Below are 21,480 nucleotides of genomic sequence, written 5' to 3' on the forward strand. Positions count from 1 at the left end.
CATGTACCAAATTTATGTGTAAATAATTACCAAGCCATTTGTATGCATGTATATGTATATTCTGACATAGAAACTCCTGGACAGAACATGTATCAAATTTATATGTAAATAATTACGAAGCCATTTGTATGCATGTATATGTATATTCTGACATAGAAACTCCTGGACAGAACATGTACCAAATTTATATGTGATAATTACGAAGCCATTTGTATGCATGTATATGTATATTCTGACATAGAAACTCCTGGACAGAACATGTATCAAATTTATATGTAAATAATTACGAAGCCATTTGTATGCATGTATATGTATATTCTGACATAGAAACTCCTGGACAGAACATGTACCAAATTTATATGTAAATAATTACGAAGCCATTTGTATGCTTGTATATGTATATTCTGACATAGAAACTCCTGGACAGAACATGTACCAAATTTATGTGTAAATAATTACGAAGCCATTTGTATGCATGTATATGTATATTCTGACATAGAAACTCCTGGACAGAACATGTACCAAATTTATGTGTAAATAATTATGAAGCCATTTGTATGCATGTATATGTATATTCTGACATAGAAACTCCTGGACAGAACATGTACCAAATCTATATGTAAATAATTACCAAGCCATTTGTATGCTTGTATATGTATATTCTGACATAGAAACTCCTGGACAGAACATGTACCAAATTTATATGTAAATAATTACCAAGCCATTTGTATGCTTGTATATGTATATTCTGACATAGAAACTCCTGGACAGAACATGTACCAAATTTATATGTAAATAATTACCAAGCCATTTGTATGCTTGTATATATATATTCTGACATAGAAACTCCTGGACAGAACATGTACCAAATTTATATGTAAATAATTACCAAGCCATTTGTATGCTTGTATATGTATATTCTGACATAGAAACTCCTGGACAGAACATGTACCAAATTTATATGTGATAATTACGAAGCCATTTGTATGCATGTATATGTATATTCTGACATAGAAACTCCTGGACAGAACATGTACCAAATTTATATGTAAATAATTACAAAGCCATTTGTATGCATGTATATGTATATTCTGACATAGAAACTCCTGGACAGAACATGTACCAAATTTATATGTAAATAATTACGAAGCCATTTGTATGCATGTATATGTATATTCTGACATAGAAACTCCTGGACAGAACATGTACCAAATTTATATGTAAATAATTACCAAGCCATTTGTATGCATGTATACGTATATTCTGACATAGAAACTCCTGGACAGAACATGTACCAAATTTATATGTAAATAACCACGAAGCCATTTGTATGCATGTATATGTATATTCTGACATAGAAACTCCTGGACAGAACATGTACCAAATTTATATGTAAATAATTACCAAGCCATTTGTATGCATATATATGTATCCTGATTCTGCAACCTTTTCGCGTATAACTTTCAGTGCAATTTATGCGCATTTACAATTGGCTTTTGGAGATCAAACTACATTGGTTTGATTGGCCAGTTTCAGGGCTTCACAAAAAGTGTATTTTTATCAGTCTACACAGAATAATGCCTTCATAAAAATCCTTGAATACAACACCTTACAAACGTGAAAAAATTGAAGAACTATGGTATGTGGTTATTCTTTGCAAGAACAATCTATTGGCATTGTTATTATTATATTGTTATGTAAGACATGACAAACTACAAAAGCACCCTGCGAACCCTCAGGCCATTTGATGAATGCTTTTGTGAACGAATGGACTACCTGAGAAAATGTCTGTTTTGACACGTTCAATGAGTTTTACTTTTATTTCAGACACATAGGTTTTCCCCACAACCCACAAACGTGTCTCTATTAAAACCTTTTGTGCTCAGCACATTGTGGTCAGAATTAAATCACATTTACTACAAACCACAAGAAAAAGAGAAACAATGAGATCTGTGGCAATGAAGTCTAAACTTAGATTTTCTCTTCAGCTGAATTTCATGAATGTCTTTGTCCGACAGGAAAATGTTTTTATTAATGTATAACCCAGTTAATTTTGCAATTGCAGGTGTACACGCAAAAGTTTCAGTTTTACACAAGTACAATGTACATGACGGAGACTTGATGTAAACATTGGACTACCTGGCCACGATTTCACAAAGCCATTTCTGACTTACTGTAAATCTTTGATCTTTTCGCATGATTGCAAGGTGTTTATTCAAGCAAATTCTGAGGGCATTATTTTGTGAATAATTGAAGATGTACAGCACACAGGTTTAAAAACCAGAGCAGAAATGACAGCGTGATACACGTACAGGGTAGGGAGTAAAAACAGAGCAGCGATGACAGTGTGATAGATGTACAGCATAGAGAGTAAAAACCAGAGCAGCGATGACAGCGTGACAGACGTACAGCATAGAGAGTAAAACCAAGGCAGTGATGACAGTGTGATAGATGTACAGGGTAGGGAGTAAAAACAGAGCAGCGACGACAGTGTGATAGATGTACAGCATAGAGAGTAAAACCAAGGCAGTGATGACAGTGTGACAGACGTACAGGGTAGGGAGTAAAAACAGAGCAGCGACGACAGTGTGATAGACGTACAGCGTAGAGAGTAAAACCAAGGCAGCGATGACAGTGTGACAGACGTACAGGGTAGGGAGTAAAAACAGAGCAGCGACGACAGTGTGATAGACGTACAGCGTAGAGAGTAAAAACAGAGCAACGACGACAGTTTGATAAATGTACAGCATAGAGAGTAAAAACAGAGCCGCGACGACAGTGTGATAGATGTACAGCGTAGAGAGTAAAAACAGAGCAACGACGACAGTGTGATAGACGTACAGCGTAGAGAGTAAAACCAAGGCAGTGATGACAGTGTGACAAACGTACAGGGTAGGGAGTAAAAACAGAGCAGCAACGACAGTTTGATAAATGTACAGCACAGAGAGTAAAAACAGAGCCGCGACGACAGTGTGATAGATGTACAGCGTAGAGAGTAAAACCAAGGCAGTGATGACAGTGTGACAAACGTACAGGGTAGGGAGTAAAAACAGAGCAGCAATGACAGTTTGATAAATGTACAGCATAGAGAGTAAAAACAGACAAGCGACGACAGTGTGATAGACGTACAGCGTAGAGAGTAAAACCAAGGCAGCGATGACAGTGTGACAGACGTACAGGGTAGGGAGTAAAAACAGAGCAGTGACGACAGTGTGATAGACGTACAGCGTAGAGAGTAAAACCAGAGCAGATATGACAATGTGATAGACGTACAGCATAGAGAGTAAAAACAGAGCAGCAATGACAGCATGATACACGTACAGCATAGAGAGTAAAACAAGAACAGTGACAACAGTGTGATAAATGTACAGCATAGAGAGTATAACCAGAGCAGAAATGACAGTGTGATAGACTTACAGCATAGAGAGTAAAAACAGAGCAGCGACGACAGTGTGATAGATGTGCAGCATAGAGAGTATAACCAGAGCAGCGACGACAGTGTGATAGATGTACAGCATAGAGAGTAAAACCAGAGCAGCGATGACAGTGTGATAGACTTACAGCATAGACAGCAAAACCAGAGCAGCAATGACAGCATGATAGACACACAGTGTAGAGAGTAAAACCAGAGCAGATATGACAATGTGATAGACGTACAACATAGAGAGTAAAACAGGAGCAGCAATGACAGCGTGATAGACATATAGCATAGAGAGTAAAACCAAAGCAGCAATGACAGTGTGATAGCTGGCAAATGGTCACACGATGCTGGTGACATCTTGTTAGTTTACCTCAGTCAAAGTTTTATTCTAACTGTTCATGTCAATGCATAAATAGCAGCAAATTACACGTCCGCTGGCACCGTGACTTAAGCAGAATCAGGTAAAAAAAAATGCAGTGAGGTTAACTGCAATTTATTACAAGTCACCGATCTAGAAATACTCAAAATGCTGTGTTGTCATCACAGATAAAAACAATCTTTTTGTGCAGCCCTGAAACAGGCCAATCCAACCAATGTAATTTTGTCTCCAAAATCAAATTAAAAGCATACATAAACTGCGCTGAAAGTTGCTCTTTCAAATGAGGGGTATCAATTAGGGTGCTGTAAATCTTGAATCTTTCCAACCTCAAAAGCACTTTTTTCAGTGCAATTTATGCATATAATTAAATTATGAAAATGATCCTTAAAATTATTGTGTCTCTAAAGATGCTAGCTTCATAAGAGTGTCCAAATTATTCCACTACACCCTATTGTTCTATCAAAATGTTTCAAAATGTTGGTTGCGAAGGCAATTGAAAAGGTATGTCAAACATCACCCCCAACCAAAAAAAGCTTTTGAACTTACATGTATTTTGGAGCCCCATAAATGTATTTATAACACTGTGACAACGTCGTCTAAATTTCATATTAAGATCACTGTATTGAAAATTGCAATTTCCATTATGAAAAACTAAGTATTTTGATCAAGTCATACATTTTGACTTAATAACATAAGAAATGGTTTTGTAAAATTGAACCCAGGAATACAAATGCTAACTTAATTTTGACATGTTACATGAAGAAAAGGGTAAAATCTGGGAAGCCGTTTCACTCAGTCATGTGCTGACCAATTCACAACTGGTCAAATATTCTTCTCATTTTAAAGCAAAAAACTGCAAATATCTAATATCTATGACGGACGAATGGCTGAGGGAGAATACATGAAAGACTCAACGAAGTCCAATCTTTCAAAACAAATCTGCGGAAACAGAATAACATAATTAAAGAAAAGTTGTGTGGAATAACGTGTCAAAATACAATTTCTGATATCAATGTTATTAAAGACTGAAAGAAAATGTGCACCAAGGAAAGATCCAATACCTAGCATTTCTGAGGAATTATAAATCATGAAATGTGTTGGACACATTGGCCTTTTGGAAATATGTTTGACCTGTATATGCAAACAGGCATTCCATCTTGGGACCAACCAATCAAATGTATACCAAGAGCTGTTCCCTGATGGGACCAGCCAATCACATGTATTCAAAGAGCTCTTCCATGTTGGGACCAGCCAATCAAATGTATACAAAGAGCTGTTCCATGTTGGGACCAGCCAATCAAATGTACATGTATACAAAGAGCTGTTCCATGTTGGGGCCAGCCAATCAAATGCATACAAAGAGCTGTTCCATGTGGGGACCAGCCAATCAAATGTATACAAAGAGCTGTTCCATGTGGGGACCAGCCAATCAAATGTATACAAAGAGCTGTTCCATGTTGGGACCTGCCAATCAAATGTATACAAAGAGCTGTTCCATGTTGGGACCAGCCAATCAAATGTATACAAAGAGCTGTTCCATGTTGAGACCAGCCAATCAAATGTATACAAAGAGCTGTTCCATGTTGGAACCAGCCAATCAAATGTGTACAAAGAGCTGTTCCATGTTGGGACCAGCCAATCAAATGTACATGTATACAAAGAGCTGTTCCCTGATGGGACCAGCCAATCACATGTATACAAAGAGCTGTTCCATGTTGGGACCAGCCAATCAAATGTATACAAAGAGCTGTTCCATGCTGGGACAAGCCAATCAAATGTACATGTATGCAAAGAGCTGTTCCATGTTGGGACCAGCCATTCAAATGTTGGGTGTGAATGTCAGTCTTCATTTATTTATTTATTCCTCTTGATGGGATCTTTTACTTAATGCACATAATTTCCTTGAGACTTCAACTACGATATCTTTTTCTGAAAATCCAACAAAAGCTAAAATCAAACATGTAAAAGAATGAAACATTTTGATTTGAATAAACACAGAACAGATACACAATGATCTGCATATCAATTTTCTAAATTAAATCAACAGAAAATCAACTGTATGCACATGTAACACTGACTCACCCACAGGCTTTTTCTTCCAAAATCTAAATTTCTTAGCTTGAAATAAATAAATTGTATAATAGAGTTCACATTTTGCAGTTTGTATACAATACGCACATATACACCATACAAGATGGAATTCTTCGCAGTAAATGATTTTATGTCCATAATCAAGTAAGGTTTCAAGGTTTGATCTGTGATTCATAATTCGTACTGAATTAAATACAGTTCAGAAGAGTATTAATAAAAAAAGTTCATCTAAGAGCTTTATTCATATACATGTACAGACAGGAAGTTTAAATATCACATGTATATATATATATATTTGTGTGAGTTATTTACTACTGTGAATAGTGGCAAATAATTACGTACTTAAATAAATTTGATTTATTTGTTAGATTGGTGTCTTACGCCGTACTCAAGAATATTTCACTTATATGATGGTGGCCAGCATTATGGTGGGAGGAAACCGGACAGATCCCGGGGGAAATCCGCAACATCCGCAGGTTGCCGCCAGACCTGCCCACGAACGGCCGGAGAGGAAGCCAGCATGCACTTAAATAAAGATGTAATAAATAAGTACATACATGTGAAGCAGGGCTGGTACAAACATGTAATGATAACAGTAACAAACCACTAACAGTTGCCTTCAGACTGGTTATTTTTTATTTTTTTGAAATTCGTGTTACTTTGGCAGTTTTACTTGAGATCGCATATTAACGTACGGCAAACCTATATGCAGATAAACATGTAATTACTGTACATAAACAGGCTTTGCTACATCTAGCCTTTCGTCTCAACTATTAAATGCAGCTATAAGTAAAGCTACCTAAACGGTTCTTTAAAATATAACAAAGTCGAATTTTCATATTGTTTGCTAATATTACACAGTTCACATTTCCATTGTTTTAAGACGTTTAAAATGCACTTAAATTAGAACAGGGGTCAATTTGAGAAAGAAATGTTTCACTTCAATTCTAAATAAATTCTCAATTCTAACATTTAAATTTAAAACACTATGAAATGTTTGGTTGACCTGGATATCATATGTATTAAAGTTCAAACTGGCTTTGATGTAAATGTTCCAGGCGCAGATTCCACAAAGCTAATCCTGACTTCGCTCAAAATTTAAATTCTCTTTACGATGCTTACTTTTCAGTATTAAAAGAGATGAAATTTGGACACTTTTGTCTTAACACTGATGGGGTGGACAAAATTTTAATTTCTAAAGCCCAAAATTAAGCTTTAAGATCTTGTATTTCAAATTTCGACTGAATTTGTCAGAACTGGCTTTGTGGAATCAGCCCCTGGGGCTGTTTCTTAAAGGGGTCGTAACGTTACGCCGGCCTAATCACCATGACATCACATACTGCTGGCATAGGTCGCCTTGGCTTTTACGACCGGCAAAACATTACGACCCCTTTGAGAAACAGCCCCCTGGACCTAGTACCATTCTGAGGCTAGCCTTTTATACAGTCTAGCCCTAACACATCGCCATGCTTTAACCGGTGGTAGGTGAAATCGCACTGAAGCGCTTGGAGCGCTCCATCAAACTTATGCTCTGAATGTTCCGGCATGCATTCTTAGTAAAACCCACATATTATCTGGTTGTTGGCCTAAATTAATAGAGCGAAAACCAAAGATAAACATCTAAATTCCTGCTCGATGTTTTCTTCCACTGCGTAGGAATGTTCAGAGCATAAGTTTGATGGAGCTCTCGAAGAGCTTTAGTGCGATTTAGTCTACTGCCAGGTTAAAGCAATGTGGTAGGGCTAGATTCTAAAGGCTAGCCCTAGAATTGTACTACCCTGGACCCTGTTACTTTGTACATGTGCTGCATGGGACACACATATACAAGTACAACAGGCCAAAGCTCTTCCTAATTAATAATTCAGCAAAGAGGTTTGTTAACTATATAAAAAAAAAAGGAACATGAATTATTGAAAGGGACGCAATGCTATGAAAGCACTAAACAACCGTGACAATACTGTTGTAATGTAACAATGGAATAATAATTCATAATGAACCTCAAATACACTGTCACCTGCATAGAGCGTGTAATTTATATTAATGATGTTATCTGGCAAAATGGAATGATCAAGACACCCAGTCAGCCAGCAGCGATGAACATGCATTGTATTAGGACACCTCTTCACATGTCATGTATACAGCCAAAAAAGCTAGCTAGGGCATGTATTTATTTATTTATTTATTTGATTGGTGTTTTACACCGTACTCAAGAACATTTCACTTATATGCCAGCCAGCATATTATGGGTGGAAACCGGGCAGCGCCCGGGGGGAACCCACAGCCATCCGCAGGCTGCTGACAGACCTTCCCACATACAGCCGGAGGTCTCGGTCATTACACTGCGCTAGCGCGCTAAGCTACGGCATGTAGGGCATGTGTATGGGGATGTTCAGGGCTCGAAATTTAACACTGATCTGTTCAGTTCAGAAGCCAGTGAAAATTTGGCTGGTCCAGTAGAGTTCAATACGTAATGGTTCAAAGGATCTTTGCTGACAATTAATTTGTGTACACATTTATAAACAAAAAACAAGCATAAAATCAAGGATGCATGTACATTTAGATGAAAAAAAAATCAGGAAACCATTTTCTATCAGAGACAATGGACAGGAGAATCTCAAATTGAACTTTCTATATTTTTTTTTATCTCTATGTTTTCCTCAATAGCCCACTTATGCACTTTTTAGAAAATCCCTCAGGATGCGATGATTTTCCGTTCTTACGGTTTGATTTAGTTTTAATTTATTTCACTGGTATTTTATGCCATACTCTAGAATATTTCACTTAGGTGAAAGTTGTCAAAACGGACGATTCTTTCAACCCCGGAGGGCACCTATGACCATCCACAGGCAGACCTTCCCGCGCAATATTATGGAAGACTGCAAGCAAGATGTCAGTTTATAACTCTATTCTTGGGGAAAGTCACAGCTACTGCAAATTTGCTGAATTGGCCAACTTCAGAGTTTTCCCAATATGTATCATACAATGAAAACGTTGAAGTAACATAGCAGGTTTCAGACAGTATTATTGTTTATTTATTTGATTGGTGTTTTACGCCGTACTCAAGAATATTTCCTGGCGGCCAAAGAAACTGGCCAGAACCCGGGGAAACCCACGACCAACCGCATGTTGCTGGAAGACCTTCCCACTTACATTTTAGTTACTGGAAATTATATATAGTATGAGGTCATGACACAGTTTTACAGCCACATTACTATATAGCCAGTAAAAAAGCCACTATTTTACTTTGCTGGTTAATAGCCTGTTGGCCAGAACATGAGAATGTTTACCGCTGGGTCTAAGAATGTTTCCTAGACAGCTTATTGCAGTACCATTAGCACCTTGCAAAAAATTCTGTGCATGCATGAAAAAAATAAACTTTTTTGATACTCTGTGTGGAGTGAAAAATACAATTTCTGGGATGTTTAGCTACAGAATCCCGAATGTGTGTATGTACATCTACACACATGTATGCTTTGGGTTTTATGCTGTACTTAACAATTTAATTGTTAGTCATGTGACGACTAGGGGTCATTAGGTGTGCTTCCATGTACTGAGTCATCCATATGCAGCCAAAGTGCTGCCACCACTGAAATATCATGCCCAAGACACCAAACATGACACTCCACCCAGGCGGTCACATTATACTTACAATGGGCCAAGCAGTCCCGTTTCCTTGCTCTAACCTTTCAGTGCTGAGCACCAAGCAAGGCAGCAACGAGTACCATTTTTAAAGTACTTGGTATGACCAAACCCAGGTTTGATCCCAGGTCTCATGAGTTTGAGGCAGACGTTCTAGCCATTATGAACGTATGGAATCTTTATTTAGGAAATTCCCTCTTTACTAAATTTTTACTAAATAAAACTGACAGCTAATAATAACATGTTCTTAAAATTATTCAAAACAGAAAGAAAGATACTTTAAAAAGGATTGAAATATTGTTTATCGTTTATGTCTGAACAATATTGTTATCCTCATTAGTTTAAATTGAGAATAATGAAAATCTGAGAACAGGTAAAAGAGAAATGGCATGAGAAATGTTTATTTCACGTCGATTGTTTATCAAAATGTAAAGTATGGAAAAATATTTTAAGAAAATAAAAGAATGTATTCAAGCTGTTTTTACAATGCATAATAAAATGTGCAAATATATGTGTGCACAATCAAAATATTGTTGTATACTGTATACTGACATGTAAACCATGCAAATTTGACTATGGTAAGAAAAAGATGGTGTCAACATTGTTTGTAAAATAAATGTGCAGATATGACAGAGTATTCTTGAAATCTGTCAAATACTGCGGAAATATCACAAGAATAATGAGCAGAAAAATCCCAAAACAATAAAGTATGCTGTTAATCTGTTGTTTGCACAAAAAAAAAAAAAAGATGATATGTGAATCACATCCATTTTTCACTTTTTTCCAAAACGTACACAAAATCAGACAATACGAGAAAACGTAATAAATCCTGAATGTCTGCAAAATAAACGCTAGCTATCACATTATACCCTAATTCTTCTAAAATTTGGGACAGATATTACCAGTGTGAAAAGCAGAATGTTACATTTCTTTACCAGCCTTTTGGAAAAGTAAAGATATACATGTAAGTATGTTGTTCATTAGATGGTCTAACCATGTGAGTAAAAAGAAACTCAATGTTCCTGCTGTAATTACATACATGTATATATTGGCTAAAATGAGCAGACCAGGTGTTCCAAATTTTAGAAGAAATAGGGTAAACATACGATCAACATACTCTCTACCCCCAGTCTCATATACCCTTGTTATCTGTAACTCCACATACAGACACAGAGTCTACCTACATGTATATAACTGTTTACCTGGCCATATGCCACTGATTACAGGTGATTAGATGGACAGTAAATTATTGTTTTACAGGCCAGGTGCATTATATACGTCTGGAAATAGAACAATCTACTTGTAACATGAACTACCGTGATAGACTAAACAATGACAGGAACCGAAAAGGTTGCTCTGACATGGAGGAAACCTTTAGAGGATCTCTGTTCAGCTCCATCTGTATGTGTACCTATGCTTTCCGCATTAATAATAATGGGGTAAACCAACTGCCCTACACAAATGTACATGAACAGATAGAAAGCTTCAACAGGAATTACTGTAGATATTCAATATATCTGTAAGAATTTCATTATGGTAAGCACCAGGTATATATGATTTTGTACATGAACAGATAGAGGGCTGCAACAGGAATTAATGTAGATATACTGTGAATTTCACCTTGAGTTTTTCAACGTTACCAGCATTCTGTATAATACAGTACCTTAATCAAAATTTTTATAAAATACTACAGTGCAAGAATTAGAAGCTTTATAAATGCCATTTTTCCTGCAGATTAAAATAACAAGAGCCAGTATACTACTCCTTGCCTTAAACACAATCTTGATGATAATGTTAACATGCAGTTGTTCCTGTCTTATTTTTAGAAAACCCTAAATTTTTCAGTTTTGTTGGTGCAACCATTTGTTGGTGTAAATATCTGGATCATCTCATGGAAGCCTTTTTTCTACTTATATTTGGTCATTAGTCATCATATAAACAACACGTCATGTTAAGATTAGAGAGCCTATTCTCTCAAAATCATTTTATACTGGCGAAAAACATGACCACAATTTACTTATTTATTTATTTATTTATTTGATTGGTGTTTTACGCCGTACTCAAGAATATTTCACTGATACGACAGCGGCCAGCATTATGGCGGGTGGAAACCGGGCAGAGCCCGAGGGGAAACCCACGACCATCCGCAGGTTGCTGAAGGACCTTCTCACATAAGACCGGAGAAGAAGAAGCCAGCATGAGCTGGACTTGAACTCACAGCGACCGACCACGATTTACCTTACAAACATAAAACTCTAGCTATTCTAAGACCGTTATGTTCATTTTTACAGCGTGACAAAGAATGACAGAGACAGATGATTAGTTAGACTGACTGTTCAATAAATTTGTAAGAATTTCATTATGGTAGGCACCAGGTATATATGATTTTGTCTTTGCGCTGATACAAGTTTTGAATGAGTTCAGTTCCTTTCTACAACCATAAAAGATTTGATAATTCTTAACTCCAGAGGACAGTTTAAAGTGTGTTAATACTCTGCAGCTAAAACACGTTCTCCTTTTTTACGATTTTGTACAATGTTTGTAATACGAAGTACTTTGTCACTAATACAAAATGAATGTGCATGATTCCAAATGCATTATAATGCTGTAAAAAAAAGTTCAAGTAAAACCTACCTTCTGGAGATGGAGCAGACTCTGTGGCTTCATACAACATCTCCTTCATCGCCTGGTGACACGAAATATCGACCATCAGAATTAACTTCCCACAATTTTATGCATACAGACATGTATTTTTCCCATACAATATAAAATATGTATTTAAGTAAAATCTTGAATGTTTTGATGAGGAGAATGTTCGTGTGGATTCTGAATATAATTACAACAGTATTCAGTTTAATGGGTGAAAAAACTGGAATAATTTAGTTTGGACTTAATTAATGCACATCAATGGGTGAGTGCGTGAGTGAGTGCTTGGGGTTTTACATTGCACTTAACAATTTTTCAGTCATATGATGACGAAGGAATCCTTAGAATTTATGTAATGTGCCTCCTTGTTGCAGGACGGATCTCCACCACTCTTTTATCTAGAGCTGCTTCACTGAGACGACTTATCGAAGGCAAGTAAGCCGCCCCGCCTGAGCCATTATACTGATAGGGGTCAACCGGTCGTTGCACTATCCCCTTCATGCTGAAAGACAAGTGAAGTTACAACTTCCTCTTTTGAAGTCTTAGGTGTGACTCGACCCAGGATTGACCCAGGATCTAGCACTGCTGAAGCGGACACTCAACCAACTGTACTATCAGGGCCGGTGCACATCAATGACCATTCGGAGATAAACCTCAGTAAATTATATTTAAATATGAAGAATGTATGAAACCCTATATACATTTATCCTGTATCAGACAAATTACTCCGCTTTGCACTGTAAAAACCATGCTCACGTGGGGGGGTACAGATATATTCTTGAATCCTGCAGGCAACGTCAAATGTATCTTGTGAGTATGTTATCTCCCTTTGTTGGGTGTGAACACAATGGTCACATCGCTGAAGTGATTCACCTATACATTGGTCTTCTGCACTGAAGTGACGTGTCTTTGTAGGCTAAATTCGGTACACGAGTACTCAGTGGCAGGATACAGAAATATATGGTGTCAATAATTGTCACACTGAGTGAGGCGTATGACTCTGCTGGTGCCCCGTCCAATATGAAGATTACTGACACCATATATTTACGTATCCTGTAACTGAGTAACCATGTAACTAAAAGTACACTCTTTTTCAAAACTACCGGCCCCGGTAGCATGGTTGGTCCTCTTCGGGAACGTTAGATCCAAGGTCAATCCTGGGTCGAGTCACACCTAAGACTTTAAAAGAGGAAGCTGTAGCTTCCTCACTTGGCGTTCAGCATTAAGAGGATAGTACAGCGACTGGTTGACCTGTATCAGTATAACGGCTCGGGCGGGGCGGCTTACTTGCCTTTGGTAAGTCGTCTCAGTGAAGCAGCACTAGATAAAAGAGCGGTGGAAATTTGTCCTGCAACAAGTAGGCACATTACACCTACATGCACCCTCAGGACTCCCTTTGTTATCATATGACTGAAAAATTGTTAAGTATGACGTTAAACTATAATAACCATACATAATTACATGTACATACCTCATACTGAATGTACTGTTTGCGCCATTCTGGCGTGATGTGAGCTCCGAGGTGCTCTGCGAACTTCATTGTCGGGTTGCGTTAGTTTCCACCTGGTGTGCAGAGATCTGTCATAGGCATGGGCAGCGATTAACTGTCAATCATCGCTGAGAATTCACTAGGCTGCTTGTGGAAGGAGTACCTGAACATATACAACAGTGAACAAACTGCTTATCTGAGAAACATTTGAGAAAACAAACCCAAACAACTGTCCCAAAACTATGTAAATCGGATTTTGGGTAAAGCTTTCACAAATGATGTATTTTGTATGAAGGTAACTGTAACACCATACTGATGTAAGGCGACATTATTTATGAGTGAAGTTATGAAAATTTGATTTTTGTAAACTCCAAGCAAGTTGGTACAGATTATGAAAGAGCTGAAATTGTTCACGATTTCACAAAAGCATACTGAACATTTCATAATTTTATAATAATTATAATTGGAGGCCCGAGGACGAGTTACACAGAAGGCCTAAATGACAGCAGAATGCATTGTTTTCTTCTGCAACATTGCAGTGGGTATGTGCTTCATATATGTTTTATGAGCACACATACACCGACGATTGTGATGTAATAGAGAAAAGAATTAATGACTTCACAGCTATTGATTTATTTATTTATTTGATTGGTGTTTATTTCAAGAATATTTCACTAATACGACAGCTGCCAGCATTACGGTGGGTGGAAACCGGGCACAGCCTGGGGGAAACCCACGACCATCCGCAGGTTGCTGACAGACCTTCCCACACACCACAGCTTTTGACCATCTTGATACAGGCAGAAAGGAGTTTGACAAGCTTTCCATTGGCTTTCTCTGTGATTTGAAGTTATAAGGACATACACTGTATTTCAGTCTTGCAGAATGAGAGGGAGTAACTGCACCAGGAAGCAATCATTACGTGCTATGCATACATGTACACCATCAACAGCTAGAGCCAGCGGCTTAAACAAACAACACTACACAGCTGATGCATATTTCACATCTGCAGGGAGCAGGCCAGCCACGCTAGAAATTAATTAGGTCAACAAGTTGGCTTTTCTTGCATTATTAAATCTATTTAAGTTTGTTCATCAACTTTAAATAATATACAAATTTCATCAACACTTACATTACAGAACAGGCGCACTTAAATGGACCTCAAACCAGAGATGAACATGTACAGAGAACTGAACATACCCTTCAAGCCTAATGCGAAATACATGTATACATGTATGTAGGTGTAAGATATAAAAACGCTATCTACATGTACATGTACCTCCGGGCAGGAAAGACTTTCCCTTTAGCCTAGAGGCAGAAGCATGGCCTCCAAACCCAGAGATCACTGATTCAAATCATCAGCTGGCAAGCCCTGACATAGGCCTATACACTGTACATGCATATCATATAAACGTAAATTACAAATATTACAAATTCATATATTTTCTTTTTAATTGTGGTCTTTGATCAAATTATTCCATTTGGTGCTAAAACTTACGTTATGCCAATCATCATCCTCTACCTTCCAAACAAATCCAACTGAATTTTTGTTTTAGAATGCCTTCAATAAATTCCTTCAAAATCGGTAATAAAGTTCCCAAAATTAATTTATAAAGCAGAACGCATTATATATGTACATGTAGCTTTTTCAAACTTTCAAATCACTGTAACACTATAAATACATTTAACAGAGGTATGAGTTTGATTCATGATGAAAGGCAATAATTTAACCTATTCTTCAAGTTGGTATAAGTAAACAAAACTTGATTTGATTAGCAAAATCTCAGGTGTAGCCTCTTTAACTGGCATAGCGGTGCTTTTGTAGAGATATTAAAGTCTACATGTATTTAATCAAATACTGCATCATAGTGCACTGCAGTTATACATGTACAGTTACTGGTAATTAATACGGATCAATGGCATATATGCTACATACATGTATGTTAAAGTGGATCACATATCCATGAAGTATGAATGTAAAGGCATACATGTATATGTGAACGCTCACATTTTCAATGCGAGTCTCACATTTTTTAAACTAAAAATAATGTTCTGTACCAGTTAAGTGTAATGTGTTTCATACACACAACATTATTATATGATGTTTTCACCTTGTATTATGATGAAAGAAGTATAAACTTGCTGATAAAAGTGTACAAAAAAGGAGAGTTTTAAATACACAAAAATATTTTCTCCTGGGGGTTTTGCCCTCTTAACCCTCACCCCGCTTCCTACCCATCAGGAATTTGCCCTGGACCCAATCCAGGGCCTACAGCCCTTGGACACCCGAGGGGGGTTTTTCACATCTCTGCCCCTGTCTGGGTTCTTCGCTCTGTATTAAACAGTGCATGTTTGAGTAATTCAAATATTGACATGTTCACGTATATGTACATGTAGCTTACAAGTATACAAACACAACACTACTCTGTCTTCATGTACACATGGCTTATTTACACACATCTCCATACAACGAACAAATACCCAGCTGATGTAATCTAGGTCGAGAACAAACATTGTCACATCCGTCAGAACAAGTGCCTTCAGCTACAATTGTACGCGTTCTTCGGATAAACTTCAGCCACACAATACAAAGATAACAACATGTAGGTAGGACTTTTATCACGATTAGCGATCATCCATGGGCATGCTCCGGGCTATACATGTTTACACATAGTTTTACACGTAATGTACCATGTCCACGTATAATAACATCTAGCTAGCTCTTAGACTTTATCTACAGAGAAGTAGGTTTCACAATTGTCTGTATGAATGGCCTGAAATTTTGAAATCTCCTGAGCACTATCAACCAGCATTAAGTACATTTTTTTTTGTATTGCTGGGAAATTCAAATATCAATAAACACACCCACATGAGAAGGTGTTGGTGTATGATATGCTCACAGTGATCATACAATTTATTTATTTATTTGATTGGCATTTTATGCCTTACTCAAGAATATTTTGCTTAAATGACAGGGGCCAGCATTATGGTGGAAGGAAACCTGGCAGAGCCAATGGGAAACCCATGACAATCTGCAGATTTCTGGAAAACCTTCCCATGTACCGTCAGGGAAGAAGCCAACATGAGCAGGACTTTAATTCACAGCGACCGCTTTGCTCAGAGGTTCATGGGTCCTTTCACCATGACGACATGCTAAACAGTTGGACAATGCTAAAGTTACTTCTTTTACCTAATGCATCTAAGAAGTCAACAAATAATTTGTTTTAAAATAACTTTCACCTGCTGGTTGAAATAACATAATGCAAGTCACTTCATAAATGAACATGATTGTTTGAAATTCCAAAAAGCTGCTCCTTCGGCCATACGTGGGAAGGTCTGTCAGCAACCTGCGGATGGTCGTGGGTTTCCCCCGCGCTGTGCCCGGTTTCCACCCATCATAATGTTGACCATCGTCGTATAAGTGAAATATTCTTGAGTACGGCGTAAAACACCAATCAAATAAAATAAATAAAATAAATAAATTAAAAAGCTGCTCAAGTTGTGCACTGTACATACATCTACTTTCCACTTGTATTTACATACCACACTAATTTAGTCACTCAGGCATATGTGGTTAATATCCTTGAGCAGATGTCAAAACCTGCGGAAGCCAGGTTAAGTATCCACACAGCTCTGACCAGAGTTCATAATGCTATCATGTTTAAAATCATAAAGTTAGATGTAAGTACCGATAGTGCAAACCAGCAACCATTGTTTTTATAGAAGTATATGTACATGTGCTACCAGAGTACTATTTTAGTAGTACTAAACAGTGATGTTTCCATCACCGCAGGTGCTTTTTGTTTCTTTGCTGCTTGTCTAAAGTGTGTGTGACATGCATTATTAGCTGGTCAACCCCACTGTAGGTTGAATGTCTCCAGGGTTTCAGCTTAGGCTACACATGTACATGTACATAAATCCATGGTCTTGGGGAAGAAGAGAGGATTTCAATTCAGGGTACACATGTGTTCAACGTGAAGGTGAGAGGATTTCAATTCAGGGTACATACGTGTTCAACGTGAGGATGAGAGGATTTCAATTCAGAGTACACATGTGTTCAACTTGAGGATGAGACGATTTCAATTCAGGGTACATGTATTCAACATGAGGACGAGTGGATTTCAATTCAGGGTATACATGATTGAATCCAGGGTATTTGTGAAGACGACAGGGTTTCAATTCAGGGTACACACACAGCCAATGTGAGGTACACATGTGTTCAATGTGAGGACAAGAGGATTTCAATTCAGGGTATACATGAATGCAGGGTGTTTGCAAAGACAAGAGGATTTCAACTCAGGGTATACACAAATGCAAGGTTTTGGGAACACGAGAGGATTTCAACTCAGGGTATACATGAATGCAAGGTGTTTGTGAAGACAAGAGGATTTTAATTCAGGGTATACACAAATGCAAGGTTTTTGTGAAGACAAGAGGATTTCAACTCAGGGTATACATGAATGCAATGTGTTTGTGAAGACGACAGGATTTCAGCTCAGGGTATACATGAATGCAGGGTGTTTGTGAAGACAAGAGGATTTCAACTCAGGGTATACATGAATGCAGGGTGTTTGTGAAGACGACAGGATTTCAACTCAGGGCATACACGAATGCAGGGTGTTTGTGAAGACAAGAGGATTTTAACTCAGGGTATACACAAATGCAGGGTGTTTGTGAAGACAAGAGGATTTCAACTCAGGGTATACATGAATGTAAGGTGTTTGTGAAGACGACAGGATTTCAACTCAGGGTATACACAAATGCAGGGTGTTTGTGAAGACAAGAGGATTTCAACTCAGGGTATACATGAATGCAGGGTGTTTGTGAAGATGACAGGATTTCAACTCAGGGTATACATGAATGCAAGGTGTTTGTGAAGACGACAGGATTTCAACTCAGGGTATACATGAATGCAAGGTGTTTGTGAAGACGACAGGATTTCAATTCAGGACATACATGAATGCAAGGTGTTTGTGAAGACAAGAAGATTTTAACTCAGGGTATACACAAATGCAGGGCGTTTGTGAAGATGAGAGGATTTCAACTCAGGGTATACACGAATGCAAGGTTTTGGGAACACGAGAGGATTTTAATTCAGGGTATACACAAATGCAGGGTGTTTGTGAAGACGACAGGATTTCAACTCAGGGTATACATGAATGCAAGGTGTTTGTGAAGACGACAGGATTTCAACTCAGGGTATACACAAATGCAAGGTTTTGGGAACACGAGAGGATTTTGATTCAGGGTATACACAAATGCAAGGTGTTTGTGAAGACAAGAGGATTTCAACTCAGGGTATACACAAATGCAAGGTGTTTGTGAAGACAAGAGGATTTTAACTCAGGGTATACATGAATGCAAGGTTTTGGGAACGCGAGAGGATTTTGATTCAGGGTATACATATATATCCATGGTGGAGAAGAGGATTTCAATTCAGGGTACACAAATATTCATGGGTCAAATAAAACAGTTCCCAAACATGCCAAAAAGACATCCCACATGTTCCATCTATACAAAATGATCTAAATTAATCAAATTAAATACACGTAGATGTTGAGATTAATACAGTGTAGTCCAGGTTCACACTGTTGCCTACATGTAGTACAACTCACGAGTGAATCAATTACGGTAGGGTGAATTATGAGTTTGCTGACCTACAAATGCACTTCAAACTGAGCTTAAATATCGCATGGTTTGTGTGATGACTCACGTTCCACCTTGTAACATAATATAGTGTTTCTAAAATTATTCTGTACATTTAGATCTAGCTACAGGAAAAATCAGTTATTTTATCATTGCAAAGCCCTGTTTTTTATCCATCTTATTGACTCTTACCCATATTTAAAAAACTACAATGTTACATACACATATTCCACTATAATTACTGCAGGTGAAGCCATCATTAAAACTCTTGTGCGTTAGGGCAACACAACAGCCCCTCCAAAACGGGTCCCAGTCTATATGAAGGTTTTTTTTTTTTTTTTTTTTCGGAGGGTGGGGAGTGGGGGGGGGGGAGATTTGGTTTTATGATTGAATTTCTTTTCTTTTATATTTTACTTTCATTGCCAATTGCTTGAAATCCCCCTCTTTTTCAGCATTAAATTCAAACAAAAAAAAAATGTTTGTAATTAACCTACCCTATTCTTTCTGATAGGGTTGTGTTGCCCTAAACAAAGAATGGTTTAAACATGGCCTGATAGACACACATGACTTTAATTGTCCTGTAAGCAGAAAATATATATGTAATAGGAAACTTCAAACCCCCTTATGGATCATAGTGCAAATTATCTACAGAAAGCTATAATACTATAAAATGTCCTCCACATCTGCACTTGCATGTACATGTACAACTATGTTATTGTTTACATCTAGATATAGAAACATGTATAATCTGATAGTCTGTCATTACAATGGGTCTCTTCTGTGATGAAATCAGACTTTGATTTCACTGTTTTAGCCCAGCTGATAAGGGGTCCATGCACCATGTTCACAACTGTCATAATGTAAATGTCAATGAGGCTGTCATTAAATATATATTCATCGGAGGTAACCTGCTACAGTCTCCAAATTAAGGCCAGAATACTCCAAAGCTATCATTATTGCACATACTAAAAAAAAAAAAAAAACAACAAGTGTTTAACATTTAAACATCTCTTTGCAACAGATAATAAACATGTTTAATACTTTAACATGTTCATCCAACATCTGATAGTAAGAACGCATTATAATGTTTCTCATTTACAATGAAAACTTTCACTCACTCCGTTTAAGTAATAAACCCATACAATTTACTACAGACATTATTGCATTTATACAATAAATGTGAGTATTTATAAACTACTGAATGTATTTATAAAATAAATCAATATATTTACGAAACAAAAGCATGTATTTGAAAAATAAACACACCTTGAACATGTTAAAAGTAAGCAGTTATTATAGTGTGTGCACATGTTACCGTTCAACATAGTTTATGCTCAAATTATAGCCTTTTGAAACTTTTGAATCCTTTTAGTGCACTAAATAATATATGTACGAGTCCGATATTTACATCTAGATATTGGAAAGCGGTCAGATACCGAGGGAAACCCTGGACCAGATGCAGCTTGCTGGCAGACCTTTCCATGTGATGTACAACTGACAGGAATCAAGCATGATGGCCTACGTAATGCATACCACTGCACAATATCTGTATTCACAACAAAGCTGATGTGGCCATGCAGTGAACAATGCGTACACAACAATATGTCAAATATTTCACAATATGACCCATCAAGTAAATACATATACTTTACTGATGTAGCGTGCAATACAATCGCATCCTCGAGTGACAGATCTGTAGTATGCAGGCCTATCAACCACAACCAAAATTCTATAAAAAAATAATGAAGTAAAAGAAAATTCAAATTAAACAAATAAACAACAAAATATAAAGACAAACTTACGTAAACCTTCTGCCAGCAGAGCAAAAATCCCGCTTATAACTGAACTGCCACTTTTATGACATGCATGTGTCCACTCATCAACTAACACTGTCAAGTGTCACTGACAGCTTACACTACACGGTCACTGTCGGCAACACGAATGCAACATGCGCCGCTTTCCGTCGAGCGTACGGAATTCTACATGTTCTTATCTGCTAATGCCGAAGAAAACACAGTTCCTAAATCCTTCTTAGCCACCTGTCCAGAAGTGTGTCAGTTCACACAATATGATCCACACTAGCAAATATCTGAAGCACACAAAAGGCCAACGCGCTGCTCGGTTTAACAAATGAAACTCACGGCTGTGCGAAGGAAATCTCCACCAGCT

The 21,480-nt window shown here is 37.5% G+C and overlaps 1 protein-coding gene across 1 annotated transcript in view; it reads right to left on the minus strand.

The window, feature by feature from the left end:
• Positions 1 to 21,374, minus strand: part of LOC135480491 (solute carrier family 53 member 1-like) — a 45,121-nt gene extending 23,747 nt beyond the window's left edge. The window contains 3 exon segments of the mRNA XM_064760333.1: positions 12,165 to 12,216; positions 13,648 to 13,828; positions 21,114 to 21,374. Coding sequence (XP_064616403.1) covers positions 12,165 to 12,216; positions 13,648 to 13,716 — 121 coding nt within the window. The 5' untranslated portion in view covers positions 13,717 to 13,828; positions 21,114 to 21,374.
• Positions 21,375 to 21,480: the final 106 nt, after the last annotated feature.

Source organism: Liolophura sinensis, chromosome 13 (genome assembly GCF_032854445.1).
Source record: "Liolophura sinensis isolate JHLJ2023 chromosome 13, CUHK_Ljap_v2, whole genome shotgun sequence".
NCBI classification, from domain to species: Eukaryota; Metazoa; Mollusca; class Polyplacophora; order Chitonida; family Chitonidae; genus Liolophura; species Liolophura sinensis.